At 36.6% G+C, this 27,761-nt stretch overlaps 1 protein-coding gene across 1 annotated transcript; it reads left to right on the top strand.

Moving 5' to 3' along the window:
* The first annotated feature begins 437 nt into the window (after positions 1-437).
* Positions 438-27,761, top strand: LOC137287578 (testis-expressed protein 11-like). Its single transcript, XM_067819944.1, has 29 exons — positions 438-465; positions 2,066-2,217; positions 2,645-2,729; positions 3,206-3,285; positions 3,654-3,684; positions 4,046-4,095; positions 4,953-5,084; positions 5,784-5,864; positions 6,415-6,552; positions 10,240-10,335; positions 10,771-10,852; positions 12,059-12,140; positions 12,597-12,748; positions 14,150-14,235; positions 15,518-15,658; positions 17,955-18,057; positions 18,775-18,881; positions 19,088-19,224; positions 19,720-19,757; positions 20,787-20,867; positions 21,140-21,210; positions 21,923-22,039; positions 23,481-23,568; positions 24,684-24,836; positions 25,278-25,386; positions 25,765-25,879; positions 26,597-26,667; positions 27,116-27,209; positions 27,690-27,761. Exons 1-29 carry the CDS (start codon positions 438-440, stop codon positions 27,759-27,761), a joined length of 2,772 nt encoding a protein of 923 aa, XP_067676045.1.

The raw sequence follows: 27,761 nt of genomic DNA, 5'->3' as shown, positions 1-27,761 counted from the left end.
TCAAGCACCTATTGCACATGCGCAGTAGCCCAAGTTGCAGTGGCGCTAAATACGATCGTCTGTTGCTAAATGAAAACCATTAATTGTAAAGGTACTAGATTACGCGACGATTATTTTACACTCACAGTGTAGTAGTTTTCATTCAGTAACATGTACTTACATAGTATGAATTTGAAGCATATATTGTATATTTTTGTATTGATTATAAACAGCCCATGATTCTGACGTGGTATTCGCCATCAACCCCCCTCCACCCCCTCCATGTAACATGATCTTGACCTGCATAGTGGTGGTGAGAACCTGACCTTGCTATCATTCGTATATATTCATGCAGATCAACATCGAACACAGAAAGGAAAGTTTCAGTCTGGTTTCTTGTGTAGTTCTGTCACTGTTCCACATATTTTAATCAGATGTATACTTTTCAGTTGATGGACATGTCAAACACAGCTGATGAAATCATTCGTGAGTAACAATATAAAAATTCGTCAATATTCCTTTTGTGAAGAGCTGTCTTTATTTAGTTTCATACAGAAGAGTAGAATGTTAATGTCATTATGAAGAATAAAAAGCCACATGTATGATCTAGTGACAGTCTGATCCACTTTCGAATCTACATGTGCATCTACAAGAGCTTTTAGAATCATTTCCAGTGGATTACAATGTTATGATGTGCATTCAGTGGCCCAGATAGGTAAAATACCCATAGAAAATGTCTAATTACTGAAATGTCTGAATGTCTAATGTCAAATGTCTGAAAAATAATTATGTGTAATAAATTCTAACATACTTAATTCATAACAATCTGTTGTGTACTTGAAAAGATGTTGATTGCAATCTTGTTGTACTGTTAGTTTAGGACTAGTGTTGTACTGTCTGCATAGGATGAGTGATTTCTTATGAAATCAACTGTTTTAGAGGCATTTTAGAAGTTGCTGAGCTAAAGGTGAAGGAACAAGCTTTATTTATGATCAACTTCTTTATTTTCACAATGGTATGGATTCTTATACCGTTTTCAAGCATATGGGAAGATAAGGTGTAACATTTTATATACAGGTACATGAGCTATGGCTGAGGAGATTAACAATAACAACAACATAATTGAGGCGATGAGATAACAAACATCAAAGGATATAACTAGAGTTGTTGATATAACCAGTGATTAGGGTGAAGCTAGGGGTGGGGGTGAGGGGATTACAACCTTGAGGGGACCAATTAATGGAGGATTAGTGACGGAAGCCAGAGATTTGGTGATGTGTTCCAAAATTTCCTGACCACAATATCAATTGGGACACTATCAAAACACTCTCCAGCAACAAACATGATTACAAGCAGAGAAAATTGGCAGAAGCTATTCACATCCGCAGACATATCCCTTCCATAAACAGGGATCAGGGTATATTTCTACCTAATCACTTTAATCAACAAATATTAATCTCTGGCTTCCATCACTAATCCTCCATTAATTGGTCCCTTCAACACTGTAATCCCACCCCCACCCCTAGCTTCACACTATTCACTGGTTATATCAACAACTCTAGTTATATCCTTTGATGTTTTTGTTATCTCATCTCCTCAATTATGTTGTTGTTATTGTTAATCTAATCACCTAAAGCTCATGTAGGTGTATATAAACTGTTACACCTTGTCCTCCCATATGCTTGAAAACGATATAAGAATCCATACCGAAATGTCGCCATAGTGAAAATAAAGAAGTTGATCATCCATAAAACTTGTTCCTTCACCTTTCTTATGAAATCGTTTCCATCATATTTAAGTTATTTTTGATTAAGTATGACATGAGGCAGTGTATGGCTGCTTAGTAAACTTACACAATGATAGTGTACTGAGCTGAGAAAAAAATCACTGAAGTACACAAATATTTAAAAGCAGTGGGTAATGGAAAATGAAATGCCCACTCAACATTCATAATACCCACTCTTAAAAAATACACTGGGTACAGTACCCACATGAGCTAAATCTTATCGGGAGCTCTGTCGATTACTGTTGGTTAAGCTTACCAGACTAAACTTAAACTATGATCAAATGACATCTAATTTTACAGAGATAGTTGATGCCATACTCAAAAAGGAGAATACAGATGAAGGAGTGTGGCTACAGTGGCTGGATGAGACATTGAGACTGATTAGTAATCTCCATTCAGATTACCTTGGGGGAACTGAAAAAACAAAGTGCATAACTGTAGGTACATATCTTGTTTCTTCTTGTAAAGCTTCTCAAATTTAGTGTATCTTGAGAGCTAGGTATTTGATGTTCTGTGAAAAAGAGAAAATCTTTTGATTTTACTGAATAAAATAAATTGTTAATGAGAGATGTTGTAAGTTTTGAAATAAATGTGTTCTGAAACACTTAAACAATTTGGCTCCTTTTCGGTGTTTTAAAGCACTGACAAAAAACAATATACTATCTCTAGTGAAAAAATTCCATCTCTTGCAAGATGTCAGTATTATACACACACTATTTCAAAATTAGGCATTAAAGTCAAGGGAACACTCTCATAAGCCTAACGTTTAAAGGTTTTAACTATTCCAGGTTGCACAAATGTGTAAGAATTATTTTTTTCAGTTTGTAGTGTATTTATGTAGAATACAAGTAATAATATACTCATTATGCTATGTTTCAGTTGGAAACTAAAGGAGTGTCCTTGTGGAATCATGCTGTTGGGCTGAAGACAAAAGGTTGTCTATCCACAGTTACCAGTGCCAAGCGTAAGTTCTTTCTACCATTATTAAATTACTAGTGCTAAATAGCATTATTTAGTGCAATATTTAGTGCTAAATAGCAAAATTTCAAAAACATTTTTTGAAAAAGAACATATATGGATACAAAATAATAACCTTGTTGATTTATTTATGCCACAGATAGGATGGTTATGTAGCCCAGTGACAGCCTCATCCGCCTGATTTTCCTGGTTTGATTCAGTGTAGGCATGCCACTCTGTGATAAAACTGGAATTTGTTGAAAGCAGACAGCCTAAAATTCAAATAGTTCATTGACAGGAAGATGTTTAATTTTGTTTGAAAAGGCGTATCCCCAAATTAATCTCTTCCAGCATGCAGAAATATTAATGAGTAAATGTTTATGAAATGAACTGTGCAGTACTAATACCTCATTTCATTCTAGTAAATGTACATGTATTGCGGACAAGCTAAAAATATGCACTTCCTGACATCATTCATTTCAGTGAGGCACTTGTCCTTCATGATAGTGGCATTTGCCAACCAAGGAGTTAAGGATGAAGAAACGCTGAAAAAACAAATTGTGGTATGTGCTAAAGACTCAGTCTTCTAATTTTATCAAATTTTAACAATATTAGACACTAGTTTCCTCCATGGGCATCAAATGTTATTGCCATTAATGAAGTTATGCCAGCATGCTTTCTTTCTTCACCCGGAGGAAGATGCATATTTTATGAGTGCTTGCCGCATTTATTCTTAATCTTGTCTCATGCCAAAATACAGCTTTAGTAGTATCTATGATGTCTAGAATGCACCCAAATATTGTGCCCTATGAACAGCAAATAGTTTCTTGTGTGTGTGCACACATGCACACACACATTTTTACAATGCTGTATTAACAGAAGTGTACGATTTTCAAAATTCAATTCATGACAAATTACTTCTCTTTCACAGATGGGGATGAAAACAGGAAGAGCATGGATAGGTAGTAACATGGAAACATTGCATGTGTAGTATTAAATTGATAAATTCTCCACAAATGTTCTCTCTTTCAAATCTGTAATTGGAAAGAGTGCAACAAGACAACACAGCAAAAACAAAAATCTATACCAGATGGTAGGCAGAACATGTTTGAATTAGTGCACTTTTTATAAATGAAACATTTGAAAGCATTTAGCAGCAGTCCTCTGTCAAAATTCAAGCCAGTTCACTGTGTTCTTCTAAGGATAGGGGAGTCAATAAACTTGAATGTTTTACTGTATAAATAATTTTTTAGTGTTTATCTGATATTATGGTATTATACACTTTGATGTTTGTTTTCTTTACATTACATTGCTACATTACAGATGCATGTCAACCTGAGCAAGCTGAAATTGTTCTGAATATTTCAAATCAGGTACAGTAGTATTTGTAACTGTTTCAGATGGGACTGTAAATCACACAGAAAATTACAATATGAGTATTGCATCACAAGGTATGAATGGTGCAGTAGGACATTTATAACCATAAATTTATTGACACATGCTCATAGACCTATTTATTTCCAAGTTTGTAGCAAGTGTCAGTAAAAATTACAAGCCAAAACTTATGTTTATATGTTCATAGTGTTTTCACTTTTCGTTTGACTGATTACAGGACCAGTACATTACAATAATTATTACATTTTTATATGAATGGAGTGCTAAAATACGGTGTGTAAATATCTCAGAAACTCTTAAATGAAAGGTTAAGTGCCACTTTCTAATATGTGACTCAGACATCCCCTACATGCTCTGAGAAAAAGGTGTGAAACATTTCTCTCTGGTATGAGGCTACTTGGAAAATCAAGATTCTGAATTGGATTGCCATTATCATTGGCTGTGAATCCTAGAGATTCACACACTAGGCTTCAGATTCAAAAGTCTCACATTCATTTCTTGGAAAAGGATATGTCCTGATTTTACTTCATTTTAAATATTTAATTATGTGCATCATTTTCACAGGCACAACCAGGGCTCCAGTTTTTTCTTTGTACACACATCAGTGCAGTCCTTATCTGGAGCCCAGCACAACAAATATCTAGAGAGAGACACATACAAGTTGCAGTATCAGTGGAACATATGTAGATAAGATCAACGTGAGAGTTAACCCAGTTTGAGAACATCACATTTTAAAGATTTGATATCATTGGATAAATTGTACAAAAACACAAACAGTTTAAATTGAAGTGTATGTTTTGATCACCATGTGGATACTTTCTTCCTTTGATACAAGTGTGCCCAGAAGCTGCATTCCATTGTAATAGAGAGAAAGAATGAAACTGGTGGGGGAAATGAGGTGATGGAGAAACAGAGGATGGAAATAGAAAAGGACATGTTTAAATTGCTGTGCTATAGGGCAGAAGTGGTGAGTGATATAGACTTCAGACTGCTGTAGGTAGAACTGTGATATATCGTAGTATCGATAATCGTGATACTTTATTGGACGATATATATATATCAATACTTTTTTTTGTATCGTGACACATACTGTTGGCCTTGAAAATTGAAAATTTTTACTTTTCACTAGAAATTGATGGTTATGTCAAAATTTACACTGTTACTTGATATCAAAATATACTTTTTTAAAGAAAATAACTAAAGATAGCAAATTGTGATGTGAAGTCGTAAAGTATCGTTCCAAAATGCTGCGATACACATCGTATCGTGAATTTTCTGTATCATCACACCTCTAGCTATATTTATGGTGAGTGATACAGACTTCAGTGACTTTACACTGTCATCGTTTTTATTTTATGTAATGAGAGGTTCAACTTTTTTATTCAAAGGCCACTTGCCACAGGGCCACAGGGCAAGTAAGATACTGTAATTTGATTGCCCAAAATGAAGAATGACTTGTCTGGCGATGGCATTTTTGAACCCCTGATGTAATATTAATGAACAGACAAGTAGCAATGTGCATAGGAATAGTTTTGATGAACAATTTATCAGGCTTTTGTTTCATGTCAGTGTATATAAATAAAAGCTGTTGGTGCTAAAATGGGATGGACATTTACAAAGTATATCAGAAAAGAGATGATATTTACAAGGAAACTTTCTATTTTAGGAAATGTTGCAGTGTAGAAATGAAGCAGCTGTAAACTTGGTGCAGATGGCTAAACAGATGCTCACAAGATTCCCACAAGAGGTATGTGCGAACAAATCATTAGGCCAACACCAGCTAATTTTGGTTGCCTAATTAGGCCTGTCATTTCTCTCAGTTCAATTCACTGTGACGTTTGGTATCCCTTGATACTGTGATTACAGGCTGAGATCCCAGATTTGTTCTAGCTACATTTCCCGTCAGTCAGGATTATACTCATGCTAAAATGGCTGAAATGGCAACTGTATTGAAAATTTGCATTACTCTGAGCCCCCTTCCAGTTAGATATCCCCTGTAGTATAACTGGATATCCTGCAAAGATCCCCTTCCTGACTGATCAGCAAATGCTGATGCACACATACACACTCACAGTATCCAATAAGGCAATTAAATGTAATGGTCACAGGTGATATATATATGCTTATGTGAATCTGTAATATTCACTTATCCTTTTTCATGACAACTGCTCAATATCAACATGATGTTTAGTTCCAAATTTTCAAAACACGATCACTATGTTGTCTCTCTAAGACTTAAAATTATTTTTTGCATTGTATTTTAAATATGAGTTATATGTGTCATGTTGTTAACACAGAGCAGGTTCCTCAGCATGCTGTGTTACAACTTTGGAGTAGACCTGTATCAGAAGAATATGCACGATGATGCCATCCACTGGCTCCGAGAAAGTTTTGATCTCAGCAAGGAAAGAAAAGGAGTTATGCCTAGAAACCAGGTGCTACAGGCTAAACTTGAAAACATGTTTACATTTTACGGCTAGAATGTTTTCTGTTATTAGTTAATGAACAATTGTTTTAGTTGGTAAAGGGAGCCCCAAGTAAGTACAGCATTGCCTGATAACATATGTAGTGTCACAAATATTTGGCATTGCTTCATTGGTAATGGGTCATTTCACCCCAGACACATTCACCCAAAGTTATTTTACCCGGGTTGTTTCACCACAGGTCGCTTCACCCCATGTAGAGACAATTTCACCCCAGCAAAAAAATAGCATGATTATCAATTATAAAATTGTTTCAGTATTTTATTCATATATGTAATGTGTCATTCGGATATACAGCACATTCGGATATACTATCAACAAAAAATAAGGGAACTAAGAAACTGAATGCAGCAAATGCTGAAGCGAAAGGGTGCATTACCGTAGCGTTGCACCCGAACGCAACAGCCAATGACTATGAAATTTACATGATGCAATACCAACATGTGATGCTTGTGCATTGGTAAACGGTTTGGAGAACTCAAAGTCACTACTGCAATACAGCTGAACACATGCTGAAAAATGTCTCAATGAACAAACAAAATTGAGAATTGTGGGTATGACAGAAGGGGGACATCATTGTGTCAAGTTGCCCGAAAGTTGGGTAAAATCAAAGAAGTGTAATTTCTTGCCTGTGAGACAAGTACTGTCAAACAGGTGGGATTGCAAAGAGGCCTGGGCGTGGTAGACCAAAATCTAGGACACCATGTCAGGATCATCTCATTACATTAATAGTTCTTCGTAATGGGTTCTAATCAGCACCTGCCATCAATAGGGAATTATGTACACTCACTGGGCGACAAATTTAACACTCAACCATTAAAAAACAGCTCTGTCAAGCCCATCTGAAAGCAAGGCAACTTTTCAAGGGTGTTACCCTTACTGCTCACCATAGGCACCAAAGACTGGTATGGGCTAGGCAGCGTCAGTGCGCCACTGGCATTACACCATGTTCTCGGATAAATCAAGGTTTAGCTTCAGATTCACAGATGGCAGGAACTGTTGTTGGTGCCGTAGCAGTGAGTGGTGTGTCAGAGCGGCAATTATTGACCATGATCGCTGTAAGGGTGGTAGTGTCATGGTGTGGGATGGAGTTACACCTGACAGGCGATCAGAACTGGTCAATGTTAATGGATACTTGACTTGTCAGTGATACATTGACAAAATTTTTCATCCAATTGTGGCTCCACTGGCTAGAATCATCGGCAGGAACTTTGAATTCCAAGATGATAATGCCACACCACATTGGGCCCAAACTGTCACAGCTTATCTCCAACAAGAGGGCATACAGAGCTGGACTGACCATTTGACCCTGTCCTTAACTGGACATTTATAGGATATTCTTGGTTGAAGGGTGTATGCCAGGGACATGGTACAGGTCAATCTGGCCCTGCTTGGTTCAGCTCTTCAGGAGAAACAGCTGGTCATACCACTGGCAACCATCCGGAAATTAATCAACAGCATGCCATCAAGGTGTCGTGAATGTGATGCCCAACATCGTGGACACACCAGATATTGAACTTCATGCCCAAATTTGATTTAGTGAACATTCAGAGCAATTTCAAATTCACTGTCATTTTATCAGTTCTTTTATTTTTTCACCAGATCAAAAGTGAAAAAAAATGCTGCAAATCATGTAAATTTATTGCCTTTGCACATGGCGACCAAGCTAATTTTTTGACATTTGGGCCATCTCTCAACACTCTCCTATCACAATAATATGCAATATGCAAAGTTTACCCATATTCAGTGTGGTCTTGGATCTATAATGTTATGACATTGTATTATCATTAATCAGATATTATCACTAGTCAGATAATGATCACTGTACACTTTCATGATGTCTGTGACTAGAAAGCTGGTTTGTATGCATGTATCCAGTACCATGAGCCTGCTAAATGCAAGTCTATCTTGACCTAATGTGGTCCCACATGGAATAATTATATGATGATGTACTGTTATTAATCAGATATTATCACTAGTCAGATAACGATCACTATACACTTCCATGAAGTCTGTGAAAGGTATTTTGTATATATGCATGTATGTATTCAAAAAGAGCCTGATGTATGAAAATAGAAACTTTTAAAAAGTTGCTTTGTTTTGACATGTTAGGCCATTTGTAACAATAATCACTACTAAAAGAAGAACGTTCATTTGCCAATGCTTTACATGTAAATAAATAATGGAATTCATACTGGATATACTTATCTTCCTACTCCACTAAATATTCTTATGAGAACAGTCGATCAAGTTCACTATAGGTACGATGGATAGTCGACTCATGTGGCTTAAAATGCATGCGCTGCCAACTGGTGCAAGGGTTTATCTCAAAGGTATTGCGTGCTTTTTCATGTATATTAAATATGTCTCATCTATTGATTAGCATCTTACATGTCTTTCTATAATGAAGTTTAAGATACATTATTAAAAGAGTATGATACCTGATACCCATAGAAAAGCATCGTATTGAACATCTCAAAATATACAGGTGGCATGACCACCCGGAGGTCGACATGACTGGATATTTCCCAGTGTATTTCCCCAGTTTAATTCCCCTAAAGGATTATCGTATCTTAGCTGATATCACTATCCCCCAGCCTGACCCCAACCATCGTCTGCAACATCCATCCTGGTTTTGCTGTTGAGACAATCCCTCCTACCTGTTTCTTATTAAAGTGATAGTGAGACTCCATGGTATCTACATCCTTAATAGTTTCAGCATGAAAGTTACTATTTATTACGACTGCTGTCGTTTATAATGAAGCGAAGACAAATTCAAAAATGGACATCTAAAAATGTCCAGTCTAAGTAAACTTATCCTCAGTACATTCAAGTTTACTTAGACTGAAAAATGTCCTTTATAATACAATATCATTGCTCACTAATTTGCATAAAGCTGTAGTCTGTCAGCCTAAGAAGTCGCTTTAGACTTCGCATTGCTCATTTCTGCACTAATCTCTCCTTTTTAAGTCCTTTTTAACATTTCCAACCATCCTAAAACTGGAACTGTAGTTAGACTGAAAACTTATTTTAACAGGTATTTCACACTTGCATATCAACTACATAATTTGTAGAGATAAACATGAAAAATCAGAGTTTTTTTTTCTATTTCCAACAGTACTTTAGTTTGGAGTTTGGATGAAAGGACCAGTGTGAAACAATTTGTTGTGAAACAAGCCAAAAAACGCTTCATTCACTAAGCAATATCATATTAATCCTCACTGAATATAAGGTATTTGGTGCTTTGTAACAGAAGGATAATTGTGTAGATTGAATAGACGAGTGCCTTATTCACAAAGACCCATGAAAGTCCGGGTTTGAATAGGCCTTCAACTACCCATGCTTGCCATAAAAGGTGACTGCTTGTCGTAAGATTTGGCTAATGGGATCAGGTGGTCAGACTCGCTGGCTTGACACGTCATCAGTTCCCAATTGTGCAGATCGATGCTCATGCTGTTGATCACTGGATTGTCTGGTCCAGACCCACTATTTATAGACCACCGCCATAGAGCTGGAATATTGCTGAGTGCGGCATAAAGCCAAACTCACTCACTCACTCACAAAACTCTCTACGCGTCAGTATAAAACATCACTGCAAACCCAACAGAATGATCATTATTTGGATTAATTCCATTCCAGGCAAGAACTCTAAGACTCTTAGCAAATGCCTACATTGAGAGTAACCCATCAGAATACTTTGAGAAGGCCTTGAATGCAGTGTCTCTGGCAAATACAGTCAGTATATCTCCATTTTATACCTTTTGAATCTGTTGCCAATTACATATCGTTAATTACATTTCTTGTTCAAACATTTTACTGGACAAAAGGCAGACTACATCCATGTTTGGTGGTGGGTACAGTTATTATACAAGGAGTAATTGTTGGATGGTGATGTGTGTGATATACCATAGGTATCATAGTTTAGCATCTGACCCAACATTTGCAGTGAATCAGTAACCAGAAAATTTGTAACTTTTGGGTCAAATCCAGTTTTAAGTGTATGCTTTTGTTTGCCAAACCATTCTGTTAATTTATCAGTTTGGTAAAAACATATTGTGAATTTGTAAAATGTCACATTCGAAACTGACTCCTGATTCGAGTCCATCTCCATGCAGTTTGCGTGTGTTAGCTGGCTGGCTAATGTTGAATACATTTATGCGAGGGTTACAGGAGCATTGCCACTCAGCTGGTCTCTACCTGAAGCTCAGAATACTGCTTATAGGAGGAGAGAAGGGGGCACCTGTCTCTGCAGGTGAGGCACAAGTATTCTCTTGTGTATTGTTCTTAGGTTGTTACTGTTGCTGGCCTCCCTGTTTATCCAGTGAATCATAGTTACATTCACCTTTTCCCCAATACCTTTGTATTGGACCTTGAGGTACATCTTCTGTATCACTGACTTTACACAGAGCTTCAGTGGCATGTTGGCTTGAAATCGTCAACCTATCAAACTGTGCTCTTCCAATGCCAGTCATAGTCAACATACAAAATTCAGTTCTGCCCCATTATTATACATGTATCTGAGCTCAGCATTTAAAGATAAGGCTGTATCAGCATCTGTATGGATAAATAATATCCAAGATATGGTAGGAAATATTTTGGAAAATGTAAGAGATACACATCTCAGGTATTGTGTATGTTCTTAGAATCATTTACAGATGTATCTGTAAGTCTGTTTATCTGCATATGGTACGTTTATCTCTGCATATGGTATGTTTTTCTAGCAATGATCTCCTAGTGATATTTAAAAAGTTTGATATGTGATTCATGACAATGTAGAAAGATGATCTACTTCATATAAAAATTGTAGTCAGACTTGCTTGTCAGACTTGTAGTCAGACATGACAGGGGACATCGTAGTAAAAAGTGCATCATACATACAATTTTGCATTAGCTATTTGCCCACTTTCTGTTTATCTCCATATTATGGTATCACTTGTGACTAACAAGGAGAGATGGGAAGATTAAAAATGCAGTTTGTATTGGAAAAGATATATGTAGTCAGATCAGAGGGAAATTACAATCACAGAGATTTCCTAACTTCATAGAAATTCATATGAAGCTAGGGCAGTATGCAGGATGAGTTAGTGATCATACATGCAAACATGCATGCATACATACATACATACATACATACATACATACATACATACATACATACATACATACATACATACATACATACATACATACATACATACATACATACATACATGGTCATTTTTTATGAGGGTTCTTGTGCAACAGCAATATTCCAGCTTCATGAGGGTGATCTGTAAATAACTGAGTCAGACAGTCGGTTGATTGAAGCTGTAACAATCCATGCTGTCAAGGTATTATGATACCTCATTTTACAAGACAACTGTAAATCCAGCCAATCTGCGTGTCTTACAACTAGACAGGTTCTCTAGACACATACACACACTGTAAATACTTGTCCAATCTACAAACTCTTTTCCAGTGTTGGATGACATCATTAAGCACTCAGACTGCACCTTAGAGCTAGGACTGAGCGTATTACAGCTGTTAAAGAAGTACAAACGGTAACAAAATGTTTTTTCCCTATTTCAAACAATATGTCAATCAATTGTACTTTTGATCGCACTCTCCTAGACCAGACAAAACCGATGGTTCTTGGTATGAGCACCCATTAACATTTTGAAGGCATAGAGCACACAATCAGACATGCCACGTATTGTAAACCCAATCAGTAGAATTAGAGAGCCCAGTCTCTGTTCACATCTTAGGGTGGTTAGTGAACAATTTCATTATTTTAGAGCAGTGTTTATTTCTCTTAAAACAACACAAGTTACACTGTTTACTACATAAAGGGTGTTTCATTGGAAATCAAATACCTCCTTCATGGATATACAGCCAAACTACTAAGGACCACTTGTTCTGCTCAAGAATCCTTACCAACTATGACTCATACACACATTTCTGTATATCATAACTTGAGATATCTCTCCTGAAATGCTTTACATCAATATGTATTACAGTTTCGATCATTCTATGGACTTCCCATCCAAGCTAAGGAAGAGGTTTGAGCAGTGTCCCGATGTTGGTCAGCTCTTCATCGCTCAACTCCAGGCCTTGCTGGAGAGTGACCAATGCCAGCAGGCAAAGCTCTTCTCTGAAGAATGCATCACTGGTATGTGTTTGTGTATGTATGTTATTTAACACTGCATTTAGCAATATATATAGTGGTGGCTATCATTAAGTTCGTTAGGATAAAATAATGTTCTTTCTTGGTGACAACTAACGGGTGGTCAGACTCGCTGACTTGGTTGACAAATGCCATTGGTTCACAGTTGCCCAGATTGATGCTGATGCTGTGGACCACTTGATTGTCTGGTCCAGACTCGATTGTTTCCATACTGCCACTATATAGCTGGAATATTGCAGAGTGCGGCATAAAACTAACCTCACTCACGCTCTCTAACCATGCCTGATCATAGTACTCCTCCTGTGGGGTGTCTGCAAATGTGGACAGTTATATTCTTTTAATATGGTATTTTGCTATTGAGGTATGAACAAGAAAATCTTGTATCCATACCGGAAGGCATTAATCTTGTTGATTTTATCAGAACAGTAACTGCCAGGATTTAATAGTTTCACAAGTACTAGTTATCACTCACATTGTACAGGTCAGTGATATGAACTTGGTAATAGATCGTTATCAATATTTGTTATAATAACCCCACCATAAAACTCATGTGGGCAATAACTGGACACAATCATAACATTTTGCATTAGTTGTTCAAGTCTTGATTTGATGAACATAGCAATAAGAAACATACTTTCTAAAGTTTAATTTGATGTTTCATTGGTTATAATCATTGCATAGTTATTGTCACATAAGTAAAGGTTTGTTTTTTCCCTCACTTTCTAATAGGATATTACCTTTGCTGTTATTATAAAGATCATATTCTTAATTCAGTATTTAATTGTAAGAGGCGACTAACAGGATTGGGTGGTCAGACTTGCTGACTTGGTTAACACATGTCATCAGTTACCAATTGTGCAGGTCGATGCTCATGTTGTTGATCACAGGATTGTCTGCATTATTTACAGACCGCCGCCATATAGCTGGAATATTGCTGAGTGTGGCATAAAACTAAACTCACTCACTTACTCAGTATTTAATATCTAAGAAATGATACCATTGTCTTCACCGATGTATGTAATATAGACACAGTGGCGGAAAGACATCAAAATATTCAGTCACTTACCTACCTGTCACACCAGAAATAACATCATGGATGCATGGATCAATTTATTTACAAACCCTGGAAAGAAACTTTCAAAATTTCCCACTAGACCAAAGAACTAGTGTGTGGACAATAATAAGTGGTCATCTCTTTACTTCTCTGGTTCAAAATGACATTTATACATTTACTTACCTTTTAATACAAAGTTCACTGTGGTGAATTTTTAGTAGCCACGACCACAGGACCAGTGTAAATTTCACACACTGCAGACCACTGCAGTTGGAACTTGGCTGAGTTTGACATTGAGCAACAAACAATCAATCAACTGTTTCTTTGTATAGCTCACAACACAGGAAGGCCACTGGACATTAACACAAGGAAGCAGTTCCACCTGGTGTTTTGGGAGAAGGGTGGAGCTGCTTTTGAGGTAAATATCATATCTTACCTCTTCAACAAATTACGTCTGATTGTATAACTACTATTGTGTTGTAATTCAATACATGTACAGGTACTCCTTTATAGTCTGTAAAACCTGCATTTGGATGATTAATAATGGAGAAAAACTGCCCATAACAACTGCCGTCATTCAGATCAACTGTATATATTCTGTCTAAACTTCACCTCACTTAGACCAACACTGTAATTATTCTTTCTAAAGAAGACTTCAACAAAACCAGCAGAGTCTGTGTGTGCGTGCGTGCATCCGTGTGTGTGCGTGTGTGTTTTTCTGTCTAATGAGACACTTGAAATTTTAAAGATTCAGACTTCTTTGGGAAGTAATATTGTGTCTAACTATACATCTGGGGCCTACAATGTACCCAGTCTAAAATAGACTTCTTTGAAACTAACAGTAAGATCTGTTTCAACAAGAATTGTTCATGTCTGTAGATCACATTTTTGTGGGGAGCAAATTTTTAACACTATTCATTTAGCTAATTGTCAATATTCATCTGCTTGTATAACTTGAAATCTTTCACACACTGTATGCAGGGTTTGCACAGGGGATTTGTTTTGTTAAAACTAATATTTTATACCTGTATTATAACTGAATCCTTATGCATTACTTTCTATGGATCTATGATCAATAACAAACATTTGTATTAATGTCACTGCATGATAGTTGCTTCTGTGTTCCCTGAGTAAAGAGTATTCTTCATCAAATCAGTGTGTTCCCTGAGTAAAGAGTATTCTTCATCAAATCAGTGTGTTCCCTGAGTAAAGAGTATTCTTCATCAAATCAGTGTGTTCCCAGAGTAAAGAGTATTCTTCATCAAATCAGTGTTCCCTGAGTAAAGAGTATTCTTCATCAAATCAGTGTGTTCCCAGAGTAAACAGTATTCTTCATCAAATCAGTGTGTTCCCTGAGTAAACAGTATTCTCCATCAACACGTTTCCTTGAGTAAAGAGTATTCTTCATCAAATCAGTGTGTTACCTCAGTAAAAATATTCTTCATCAAATCAGTGTGTTCCCTGAGCAGAGAATATTCTTCATCAACTCAGTGTGTTCCCTGAGTAAAGAGTATTCTTCATCAGATTAGTGTGTTCCCTGAGTAAAGAGTATTCTCCCTCCATCAACAGTGTGTTCCCTGAGTAAAAATATTCTTCATCAAATCAGTGTGTTCCCTGAGTAGAGAGTATTCTTCATCAACTCAGTGTGTTCCCTGAGTAAAGAGTATTCTTCATCAAATCAGTGTGTTCTGTGTTCCCAGAGTAAAGAGTATGGTGAGGCCCTGACGTGGTACAACTACTCCCTCAGTTTGTTCTCTCCAAGCGAGATGATGAGCATCAACATGGCCAAACTCCAGAGGAACAGGGCTTCCTGCTTTGTAAACCAGGGACTCCTACCACAGGTAGTTGTCTCTAGGACTGTCACATCCGAAACCTAGCAATTGTTTTGCACATATAATTCACAAAAAATAATATTCACAATTTTAACTTTGAAGAATTTTATCCAGTGATTTGAAGGAACTGTACAGAAATAATATATTCCTATATCGAGTTGGTTTAGATGATGGTATATATATTTGAAATATGAGGCAGGGGCGAACTAGTTATTTTGCATATTCTTTGTCAGGTAAACTGACAGATTAATGAAGCATCAGTTACACTGGAGATTTTTAACAGAAAATTTGGTTCTCAAGAAGGAAGTAGTACTAGTTATAGTTTATCAAATTTGCCTGAAATATATGGGTCGTTTCTGCTCTGACTATATAAACTGAAGTCCATTTTCACAAATGTAATGCATAAACATATTTTCTGTGTGCTAAACTACATGATTGTACATGCAGATACACAAACAGCAACAAGTTTGCAGTGTGATACAGTTTGGTATCAATCAAATGTGGGTATTCAAGGGAATTCCCTACCTATGTCATGGTTCCTCAGAAACCGGTTGGAAGCCAAGTTGTTAATGTTAATAGGCATTTGGTGATTGGTGTTTTTTTTTTTCAAAACGTTGCAGACAAGACAACATGGTGGTGGATTTTGAATGCTTTCCATGTATATATTGCCTTCCTAAGATTTTAGGTCTGCAATTTATGTATACTCAGTGTTGTATTTGTGTTTTTATGAGGAAGTTTTTACGAGCAGATAAATGTGTAACCCCTGTCTACTGACTAACTGACATATATATATATACTACAAGCAAAAAAGTATGGGAAGGCCCTAAAAACAAGCACTAGAATCTGTAGTTTACAAAGGAAGTGTAATACTACACTGTATGTATAAGATATGTTATGTTGACCACTTTCTAAATGGCATTGTGTTTTCACAGCTTTCAGGCATAAGAGCCATTCCAATACAGAGAAAGTACAAGAATCAGTATTTTACAATAGGTGCAATCCCAAATATAACATACAAGATGTATACAAGGCAGTTTAACAATAACTGTTCTGAATATATACTATGAACAAAAAGTATGGGAACACCCTAAAATTTGATAGTCACATATAAAATTAAACGTGGTATGGTTGTTTGTACTCTAAGATAAATGCAACTTTTTGTGTGCTTAATGTTCAGTTTTAATGTCATGTTAGAACTGACAGTGAACTGATTCAACTGATTCAATATTCGCTTACTGTTAGTGAAATGAAACATTGTCAAAAACACCTAAAAACAAGTCCTGTACTCTATGAGTAGCCTTGAACCTGTCCTTCAGTCTGTGAATTACAGGCGGAGACACATTGAGACAGCGAACGACACCTCTTATGGATTCATCATCCTGTAACCATACAATGGCCTTGCTTCTGTCGTGGGCACTTAACGCTCTACGCATATGTTGAAGAAGTTGTGAGGTTTCAGTACTGTCTGTAGCTTTATTTACAGGAAACATTGCCAGAAGCTGCTTGGGAAGTCTGCCTTCAACATGTGCTAGTCTGGTACATTTGGGCACTTGAATCAAACATGGTGTTGGTGTGTTTCAGCACTCTTGTTTTTTTTTCTTGTTTTGTTTTTTTTTAGATGTTTCACTTTACTCAAATTAAGCGAATATTGAACCAGTTGCTTCACTGCTAGTTCTGACATGGTGCTTAAAGTGTCCATTAAACATAAGTTGAACTTATCTTACACCACGTTTAAATTTATGTATGACAATCAAATTTTAGGGTGTTCCCATACTTTTTATTTGTAGTATATATTCAGAATAGTGATTGTTAAATTGCATCATATACATATTGTATCTTATATTTGGGATAGCACCTTCTTTGTAAAGTACTGATTCTTGCAGTACTTTCTGTAGGTTGAAATGGCTCCCATGCCTGAAAGCTATGAAAACAAAGTGCTATTTAGAAAGTGGTCAACATAACATGTCTTATGCATACAGTGCAGTATTACACTTCCTTTGTAAACTACAGATTCTAGTGCTTGTGCAGGGTTGAGTCTTGTCCAGAATTCAGACCCAAACTCTCAGAGTGAGACTACCACTTGTCAGACTTAAATTTTTGTGGAAACAGTGGTGGCTGAGTGGAATGATACTGATAAGATTACAAACTGGTACACAAAGTATACATACTGGATGTTGCTGTGAATTTAAGTGTATCCATTATTGGTAATTCACATTTTATTCCCTTATTTTTTCATGTGTAAAACTTATTTCTGTTAGATACAAAAGATCCATTTAAAGTCAAATGATATTTTTTCCTCACACAGGCAAAGGAAGCGATCCAGCAAGCTGAGAAATGCAGCCCAGATGAGACTCACACCCAGTTTATCATCTACAAGATAGCACTGGCAGAAGATAATCATGATACAGGTGAACCACACTTATTGTTTAGCTAATGTGTTATACCTGAGAGGAAGAATAGAGAGAAAAATGACTGAAATAATAGTTTTATATTATCGCATTGAATTGCTATCATGCCACTGAATAGCATATGGATCAAAATCCCTGATATTCAAATGGAAATGTTAAAATCTGTTCTTCACTTCATAACTAAAAGTAATCGATTTGCAACATATGTCATATTTGGGATTTCACTTTCTCAGTAAAGTACAAATTCTAGTACGTTTTTGGTTGAGTCCCATCCGGGATTCGAACCCACACCCTCAGAGTCAGGCACCTACTTGCCAGCACACAAAGTGGCTGAACAGGCTAGGCGCTTTGTGTGCTGGCATACTTACTTATAAGTAAGTGTGCTGTGTACTTACTTATAATACGTTATTTATCTATGAACATATGAGTTGTCTGTTATTTTCATTTATTTGTATCCATCATGATCTTGAAATTGTCATGTTGCTGGGACTTCACACATTTTATAAACATGGGGAAACGAACCTCGGTCTTTGACATGAATGCTTTGACCACTATGCTACAAACTACAGGTATAACACACACAGAGTTGCAGCTCAGATCCATCCTTATGTAGTGGTACTTTAACGCGTGTATCAGAGTGAACACACACTTGCACCTTAGATCCATATTGCCATGATGAGCTGCAAGTCCATGGCTTACCTGGTGGTTATGTTTCAGCAAGCTGCAGTCTACAGAAGATGGTAGCAGCGGGGAGGGATGGGCCAAATGTTAGCCAGTCTCAGACCTTTGGTCTCATCTGTCTAGCAGCTCAAATGGCTTTAGAGGTAATGTAAATAGCTCACCATGTTTGTTTGATTGTACTATGTCTATAGTATTAAAGTTTTTTGGTTCAAACGTGTACCTAGCAAAACACCCTTACTCCATAATACTGAGAAGTCATTTAGATATGTTTATCTACCTTATTAATATTTTGTGGACTGTATGCTAGTCCATTAGGTATTAATATCCCCATCTGGTTGTCTGACTGCAGCACAACCACTGTGACACGGCCTGTGTGGCCCTTGACTTCCTCATCACACACAGTGCTGACCATCAGCAAACCCTCACAGCACTTCGCTGTTTGGTCAGGCTGAGGCTTGGACAGGCTGACAAGAAGAACTACTGCAGGTATTCCCTTGAATTGGGTTTTAGTCTCAGGTATAAAGGTTTTTGTTGTTTTGTTTTTTGTTTGTCTTTTAATCTCTGTATCTACAAAACAGATCCAAATGGAGGCACGAGCAATCCTCAGTTGCTCTTGAGTTGAGATAACCATCTTGACATGCCAAACCATTCTAGGCCCCTACCTAATGCATTCTCCATTGTCTGATAGCAAGTCTAGTATGTAGAAAAGGACAACTATAATCTGATATTTTTCTTTCTACAAAATACATATCAACTGTATGAGTAAATAATTTGCAATGATACTATGACTTCACACATTGAAAATCTGCTCTCAGTCTTGCCATTAATAATTGCCAGATTTATTCCTATTAATCTGTCATTGCAATAAATGGGTGTCATAAATAACTTATGAATAGCATATATTGATGTTAGAAATAATAACAAGGCAGTTTGTCAGTGTTCAAAACTTTGAGTGTGTAGTAACATTTTTTTCTGTTTCAGTGAATCCCTTCAACCTATCATACCACTGATCAGGACAGGTAAAGTTTCACACATCTGCAGTAGTTTGTGAAGTCTGAAACATCTTTAAGAGGAAATTTGGATTAATAATTTTACTCAGGTGTTCATCTTTTTCAAAATATTGTGATATGAGTTTCATGCTAAAAGCAACACTGTAACTATATGAAATGTCACAAGCAAATGAGCATTAGAACAGGAAGACTTGTTGTTACATGGTGATTACCAAACTGAAACACAGTGGTAACCCAACAATTGCTTTGCACAAAACTAAATTTAGATGTGAAATCAGTTAATGACCACACAAGATCATTGAATGCTCAATGGATAATATTAAAATACACAGTTAACAATAAAAAGGCAATATAAAGGATGAGAGAAGTAGCTGTAGCAACAAGATAGAGGTTCTAGAATTAATGTTCCAAATATTGTTCTTGTTGAATGTCTTGAAGGAGACACGATACTGTTCTTGAATGCAGAATTGTTTTGACAGCTTGTAAGAACCCAATCTTACTAAATATATATTGAAACTCCAATGGGCAAGAAAATAAGAACATTTAGGCAGGTTGATAAAGATCATGAAGTTTCTTCCAGCCATGTAGGTACTAGGTACGAGGTACCAGGCCCTTTTAGAATCATCAATACTGTTCATCACAAGAGGAAATGACTCTAGTTCTAGTACATAATAAGTCGAAAGTTCTACTTTCGTCTGTACACTGCTGTTCAAATCTGGCCATGAGAGCACTTGGTATATGCTTCAGTTGTGGTTAATTGAATTTGTGCCAGTGATTGTTCATACAAAATTTATAACATTTTCTTCTGTGTCCGACATAACTTACACACATCACTGCAGCTGTCAAAGTGTAACTGGGGAAGCTGGGAAGCTCAGTATTTGCATGTTACATGGTTGGTCTGGGTTCGATTCCCCATACAGATCCCTTGTGTAAACCCTGTTTCCTGTGTCCTCAGTATCCTTCTTAGAATATCACAAGGTCTAACCTTAGCAACTAGCAAACAAAACACAGGTTTACAGAGGTGTTCCAATGCTATAGCTTACAACAAGCTGCTGATTCTTGGAAAACAGCCATCAGGGGAGGGAACTCTGGAGGAGGCCATGTGGTTCATGAAAATAGGTAACTACCAGTAGATGACATTTCTATCTATGTACTCTCTATTATACGAACAGAATAATAGAATAGATTCTCTATTATATGATCTCTGATGTAATACACCTGCTGTTATTACCTAATCAAATGAAAAAAGTGACGACTGTGTTTATCAATTTCTCCAAGATGTTTATCAATTTTTAGTTTCATATTAAAAGATGACAATATCTTGAAATAGAGGCTTCAGTTTTTCTTGAGTCCAGCTTTAATGAAGAGCAAACATATTCTGTGTAAATCAGCATGGAATCTAGCCCTAAAGTGTGAGGATGACCCATTCAGCTTGAAGGATCTCTTCAGTCTATGTTTAAAGGTATGTGGCTATGGATAAAGCTGTCATGTTTGTGAATACCTAGTGAATTAATGTTCAGTGCACATTAGCACTTGTGTGGCTATGCACAACTGGGAGAACACATCAATAACTATAATTAATTCTAAATTTGTAAAGCAAAAGAAAAACTAAAAATAATACATCCTATTATTTCAAAGTAAAGAAGTTATGAAAATGTATTTGGTGTTTTCACTTGGTGTACAAATTTGAGAAAGGTCTCTTTTCTTACCTCTGATAAGTTTCAGTTAAAACATTTCAGTTATCACTGGTAAATGTAATAATTTGTAAATTTGATAAGTAAAAAGAAGAATTAAAAACATAACCCCTAATGTCAAACTAAAGAGTTATGAAATATATAGTGTAAGAGACCTTGGTAGTTTTGCTTAGTTTCTTACTTCTGAGGCAAGTTAGATATAAATATAAAGCCTTCAGCTAGGCTAATAAAGGAAGGCCTATATCTTTTTCACTTTGATTTTACATTGCGTTTCTATGACCATCAGTATTTCCACGGGATAGTTTCATGTTATAATTCTTATAATTCGCGTGACTGTTGTGTGAGTGTAGGTTTGTATATATTTGTAAATGCTGTAAAACTTAAATGTGTTATTGAGTGTTAAATTTGATGCATGAAATAGAAGAAAAGATTAAAATGAAAAGGAGAGAATGCATTTTCCCTATGAGTTTCTCCTCCCAGCTGTTGTCCCTGCTACCGTCAGACAAAGTGCATTTGTGTCGTCAGAAGACATGCACACTGATGGCTGTTGCGGGATGTCTGCAGATGGCTAGAGCTCACCCAGATGGTGATAATATGGTAAGATGGAAATTCATTCTGTTCGTATTTGTTCATCTGCTGATTCTTAAACGTTTTGTGGTAAATGTATTAAAATATCACTGGAATAATCACTTTACATAACTGTTAATGGTTTTATGACATACACAGAACTCCTGGTCAGTTTTTAACCAGTGACTACATACTCAGATTTATCACTGGGTTATTCATCTTTTTATATGGATATTCAGTACGTATAACTTAACCTTTTTTATCCAGCCTGCCATGTATCTTTTAACTAGTGCTTAGATTTGTTTTCAAAAATTCTGTTTTAAATATGCTGTAAAGTTTATATATGCTCAGGTAACTTATAATTTTATTTTTTTCATGTTCTGCCCAATGTGGCAAGGTTTAGAATGGCAATGGAGGTAACCTAAAAGTATCACTTCTGTGTACGGCTATTATAATTCACTTTGCGATTCAAACTGTATCCCTTCATGAATTCAATTAATTATTTACAGATGCTAGAATTGAGTAATCATAAATGGTTTCCAAAAGTGGTATTTGCACGGTCTTGTTATCGTGTTGTTTTTTCTGTAAATTTTCTGTGTGATTTGTATGCAAGCTTCACAATAACACAGGATTAAATGAAACTCCTCGTACACCGGTATGCTGCAATATGTTTTCCAAATGATTCATATTGAAATATTTTTTGTGAGAATCAGTATATAGGAAAAAAATTAAGTTTTGTAAGATATTTATGGAAAAGAAATAGAATATCCCTAACTAGCCAACCTTGTGTTGTGATTGTTGTTTTCAGAACAATAACATTTCTGTTTAGCGCCTTAGTATGTCATAGGAAATAGGATCTGGATGTACAGTCAGTGTCCCTCACTGTCAAACTTTAGCCCCCAATATATTGCAGCATGTGTTGGACTACAGGTACCTCAACCTCAACATATTACAATACAATCCATTAACCAATACATAGCTATGTTCATAAGCCAGTACATCATGTGTGAAGTTTTGTATTTGGTATGAGAAAATTATTAACAAAACCTTTCGAAATAGTTTAAAAACAAAACGAAAATATCTACCTAACAGGTTTTTTTGTAAATTGTATGTGTTTACCAATTTACCTTGTATGTTCTGTACATCTAAGAGCAAATACTTCCTAGATATATCATTCATTACAAACAAGTCATTTCAATAGTCATTTTGCATAAACGTCGTCACAATGTAAAATGTTCAAAGTACATGTATTCAAACTCTTGTGAAGCAAAACATATAACATGTTTTATTACTGTCTCTGCTATTAACAAACATAGCACTTGGTTATCATTGTTTGCAAGAACTGTTCACAAATGTTTTGCAGTAGGGCAGTGGGGTAGATTAGTGCTTAAAGTATTGCTGGAATAGTGCTATAAGTAGGATAAAACCAAACTCACCTATGTATCTTTTATAAGTATTGTTTATTGACCAGAGAGATGCTCTGGAGGAAGCCCTGTGCTACACTGAAGAACTCCAGTCACTCCAGAGGGATCAGAAGCATGTTACATGGACACAGATAGGTACCATCCACCACATTTCAATGACAATAGTTTAGGAGTGTATTACATTACACAGACAAACATCACTACTGGGTAGGAGTAATTAATTACCATCAACAATGGGAATTATGCCTAAACCAAATCATCAACAATGTTCTGAACCAGAGGGGCAGTGGGGACTACTAGCTTAAGTGCCTACCTAGGTTCTATTCCTTTCATGGATCCCTACATGTGTGAAGTCCATTTTCAATCCCATTTTAGTAATATTATAGGTATATTGCTAAAAGCTACATAAAACTTCACTCACATGCAGATCCAAAGTCGATACAGTTTAAGAACAATCTAAAATTTTGAAATCATTACCAGAAATCTAAGTATATTATTTTGTGACATGTTTTAAATAATGAACATGTTCACCCAATGGAAATTGTATTTTATATGACACTGTAAAAGGGGATGACTGAAAGAGGCCTATATTACAGAACACAATACATTTGAGGTAGCAAAACTTGTACACCTCTCATGATGGTTGTGATGACCTTTCCAAGCATCATAGTCAAGGGAATGTTGCCCAAATTTTAACACATTTTGACAGAATAAACTCAAGAGTTGGAATTTTTGGAACAAACCCTGATTGGTCAAATGAGGGAGCGCAAGCCTGACACTGAGAAGTATGAATATAGGTTTGGAGCTTAATACAATAGGGGGTTGATGTGCTACATCCAGATATCAAATTTTCAAGATTAGACTCATGATGATTTGAAACATTATTGACCAAAGCCTGTTCGTTTCCCTATGTCGCCATCTTTGACAATATTTATACCTTTTTGGGATGCTATGAGACCTGATAAAGCCAACTTGATTGCTGTTTTTGAATACTATGACTGCTGTTTTGTATGCTCAGCAACCGTTCACGGGCACTGTTGTAGCTGATACAAGCGTTTTGTGTCCATTTCAAATGATTAGTTGTCTGTTATAGAAGGTTTGTTTTGGTTTAGAGGATATTGTTGCAGTTTTGGAAGTTTATTTTCCTATTTTGGTGATTTTTGTTCTGTTTTTGTGTATATGAGTTCAATTTTGATGATTTGTTGACCATTTGTTTGGTAGGCCTGATAATATGTAATTTATTTTGACAGAAGACACAAAAGGTCTTGATACCACCGACATGCTGCTATTGCTGTATGAGTTTGAAGCTCGTGTTAAGTTGCAAGACAGTGGGGCTGAAGCATTGCTGGAGAAAGCTCTTACCTTACCTCAACCAGAACCTAAGACTTTTGAGGCTTTTGCAGGTTTTAGTTTTAATAAATACATGTATACGTGTGTTTCAAAAAACGAAAGGTCAGGCAACTACATCAGTTGTTTATGTCTTGATATAACAACCATAACAATAAGAAGCATATGTTCCAAGATTTAATTTGATGTTTCAATTTTTATGAATATCAATTAGTCTTCTGAGCCTATCGTTCAATGCTGACACACACAAAACTGGTGGATTGGCTAACTATCAATCGCCTCAGCACTAGATGTAGGCCTATTTCTATGGTGTCTCGTTGGTAGTATAGTAGTCAGAAGTGTGTAATATGACCAACATTCAAATTTCCACATGGATGTGTGAAGCCCATTTTCACTCCCATTTTCGTGATATCACGGGAAAAGCTGCTCAAAACTTCACTCACTCATTCACTCAGCAACGTATGCAATCACACACTCACTCTCTCTCTATGTTGCAGCCCTTGCTGTGGAGCCACCTGCCTGTAACAGAGGTTTAAGTATCCGGGCACTCAAGGTGGCCATCAGAACACACCTGCAGATGGACCGACCAGACTTCCAGAGATGCAGGTGGGCAATGCTACTAGATTCTGTCAGCACTGAATTGCTTGGTGAATAATCCCTACATGTGTATGTCCTGCGAATCATTTTATGATTGAAAGACTCAGAAATAGATGTTAACAGCTGACCCAGCCATGATATACGACAGCTGTTAATTTTGTTGTCAGAAGTACTAAGGTTGTAGTTTAAGTGTAAAGCTAGGTATGGGGTTGTTGGTAGGATGTGGTAGAGAAAAACAAATGTGACAGTTGAGTGTTGGTCGGGGTACTATTTGATCAACTGTAACCAAGCTGTTTAAGAACTGTGTACAAATTAACTGTAACTGATGACTAATCAAATAATATCTGTGTTTCACAAACTCTTTTGACTTTGTGCATGTTTCTTCAGCAAGGCCATACACAGCCTCATCCAGCTGTCGATGAGCGCAGGCCAGCCCTGCAGTAAACAGGAGACGTACAACTACTTCAAGGAGACAATAGACGTCATTGAAAAGAAGGCAAAAGTATGTATATTCCTCACTGGACTGGGCAAACTGAATTTCTGCTCCATGCTCAATTACCATTGGTATTATTATTCAACCTGTGAACATTTAGGTTTAGTATTGATCTTCAGCAACCAATGCTTGTAAGAAGCGACTGATGGGTTTGGGAGGTCAGGCTTGGTGACGTGAACAGGTCTTTGTTTGCTACTTGCATAAAATGAGTGAGTGAGTTTAGTTTTACGCCACACAGCAATGTTCCAGCTGTATGGCGGCGGTCTGTAAATAATCAAGTCTGGACCAGACAATCCAGTGATCAACAACATGAGCATCAATTTGCACAATTGGGAACCAATGACACGTGTCAACCAAGTCAGCTAGTCTGACCACCCGATCCTGTTAGTCGCCTCTTACAAGAAGCATAGTCACCTTTTATGGCAAGCATGGGTTGCTGAAGGCCTATTCTACCCCAGGACCTTCACGGGTCTTGCATAAAATGATGCTTGAGATGTTGATCATTGTATTATTTGATCTAGATTACTGATTATTTACATATAGCTGAAAATTTGCCAAATGCCCCATTACATGAGAAACAAGAGAAAACTTCATTACCTGTAATATTTCTGTTATGTGTTGCCCAGCCATGCATCTGTTTGATGACTTCCAATGCCTATTATGACAGAGCCCTCTGTGCCCTAAAGCCTCAATATCTGTAAGGATATAACATTTCTGTAAATTTAGGGGCATTATCCTGAACTGGAGATTGTTTGGCTGATGACAAGAGCATGGAACTGTGGCATACAATTCTACAGGTAATAGCTGGACAAGTGTACAGTGTGACTATTGAGGACGGGGGAAAAACAATTGCAATGGCAACAGTTATCTTTTCCTACTATTGTCTCACGTGAAGTAATTTCCCACACAAATGTATAGTTTATATGAAGGAAAAAACAAGTTGAAGTAGTTTCAGTTTCTTTTAATAACTGACAAGAAACTTGAAACCCAGATCAAGTAAATAGTCCTGTTGGTTTAGGAGGTAAGGAGCAGATAACTCTTAAACAAACTGAACAAATCTGGTACTTCCTGTATATCAACAGATGCAAAAATATGTGTATGCTCATTTTTCAAAAAAGAACAAAAATTGTTTGGTTTAAAACTGAAGACAAATATTACTCTTTCATTGCTTAGTAATTATCTACACTGGTCAATGTCCAAATATTAAGTGTTGTGTTAAGGATCACATTTCACATTTACCCCAAGTTCCACAGAGTATGATCAGGCAGAGAGATGGTGCAGTATGAGTATGGGACTCCTCAAGTACTTGACAACCATGAGGCCCAACTACGAGGATCAGGTAATCAATAAACAGTAGCATTCACTGTGGGCAGATGGTCCACAAGGACACAGTGATAAGAATTGTTTCTCAACAAGGTTTCATTTCTTATCACGCCACTAAGATACTGATCTGTTGTAATAAGAAAGGAAGGCTAGTTTATGGATGACAACTTCTTTATATTATTATGATGTGACTTTTCATTATAGATTTTCATACCATTGCCACACTCTTCTTTGACAAGAGTTACTTTACTGTTGTCTCGATGTTTGTCCCTGTACATTCCTTATTCAGTCATCTTTAGAAAAAGTAAAAAATTTGATTTGATAACTCCTTTCAACTCTGACACAAATGGTGACTGGTCATAGATACAGGTATCATAATTGTTTCCTTTGTTAAAGTGAAGTTGTGTTTCCATAGTATTTGTAATTTGAGCGTCAAATCCAGTTTCAATTGTATACTTCTTTTTCTTGGCAGTGGATGTCAATAACTCTGTTGTAGATGAACTCTGTGTATGGGGAGATTCTGGACAGGATAGAACAAGCCCGAGGTCAGCCATCAATGGAGGAATAG

The sequence above is a fragment of the Haliotis asinina genome, chromosome 6, assembly GCF_037392515.1.
Source record: "Haliotis asinina isolate JCU_RB_2024 chromosome 6, JCU_Hal_asi_v2, whole genome shotgun sequence".
NCBI classification, from domain to species: domain Eukaryota; kingdom Metazoa; phylum Mollusca; class Gastropoda; order Lepetellida; family Haliotidae; genus Haliotis; species Haliotis asinina.
This window is presented reverse-complemented; position numbering and strand designations above follow the sequence as displayed.

Coding starts and splice junctions, on each gene's coding strand:
- LOC137287578 (XM_067819944.1), top strand. CDS start 438: ATGTCAAACACAGCTGATGAAATCATTC. Junction 6,553..10,239: donor GAGTTATGCCTAGAAACCAG/GTGCTACAGGCT, acceptor ATTCCATTCCAG/GCAAGAACTCTAAGACTCTT. Junction 25,387..25,764: donor CCAGACTTCCAGAGATGCAG/GTGGGCAATGCT, acceptor ATGTTTCTTCAG/CAAGGCCATACACAGCCTCA.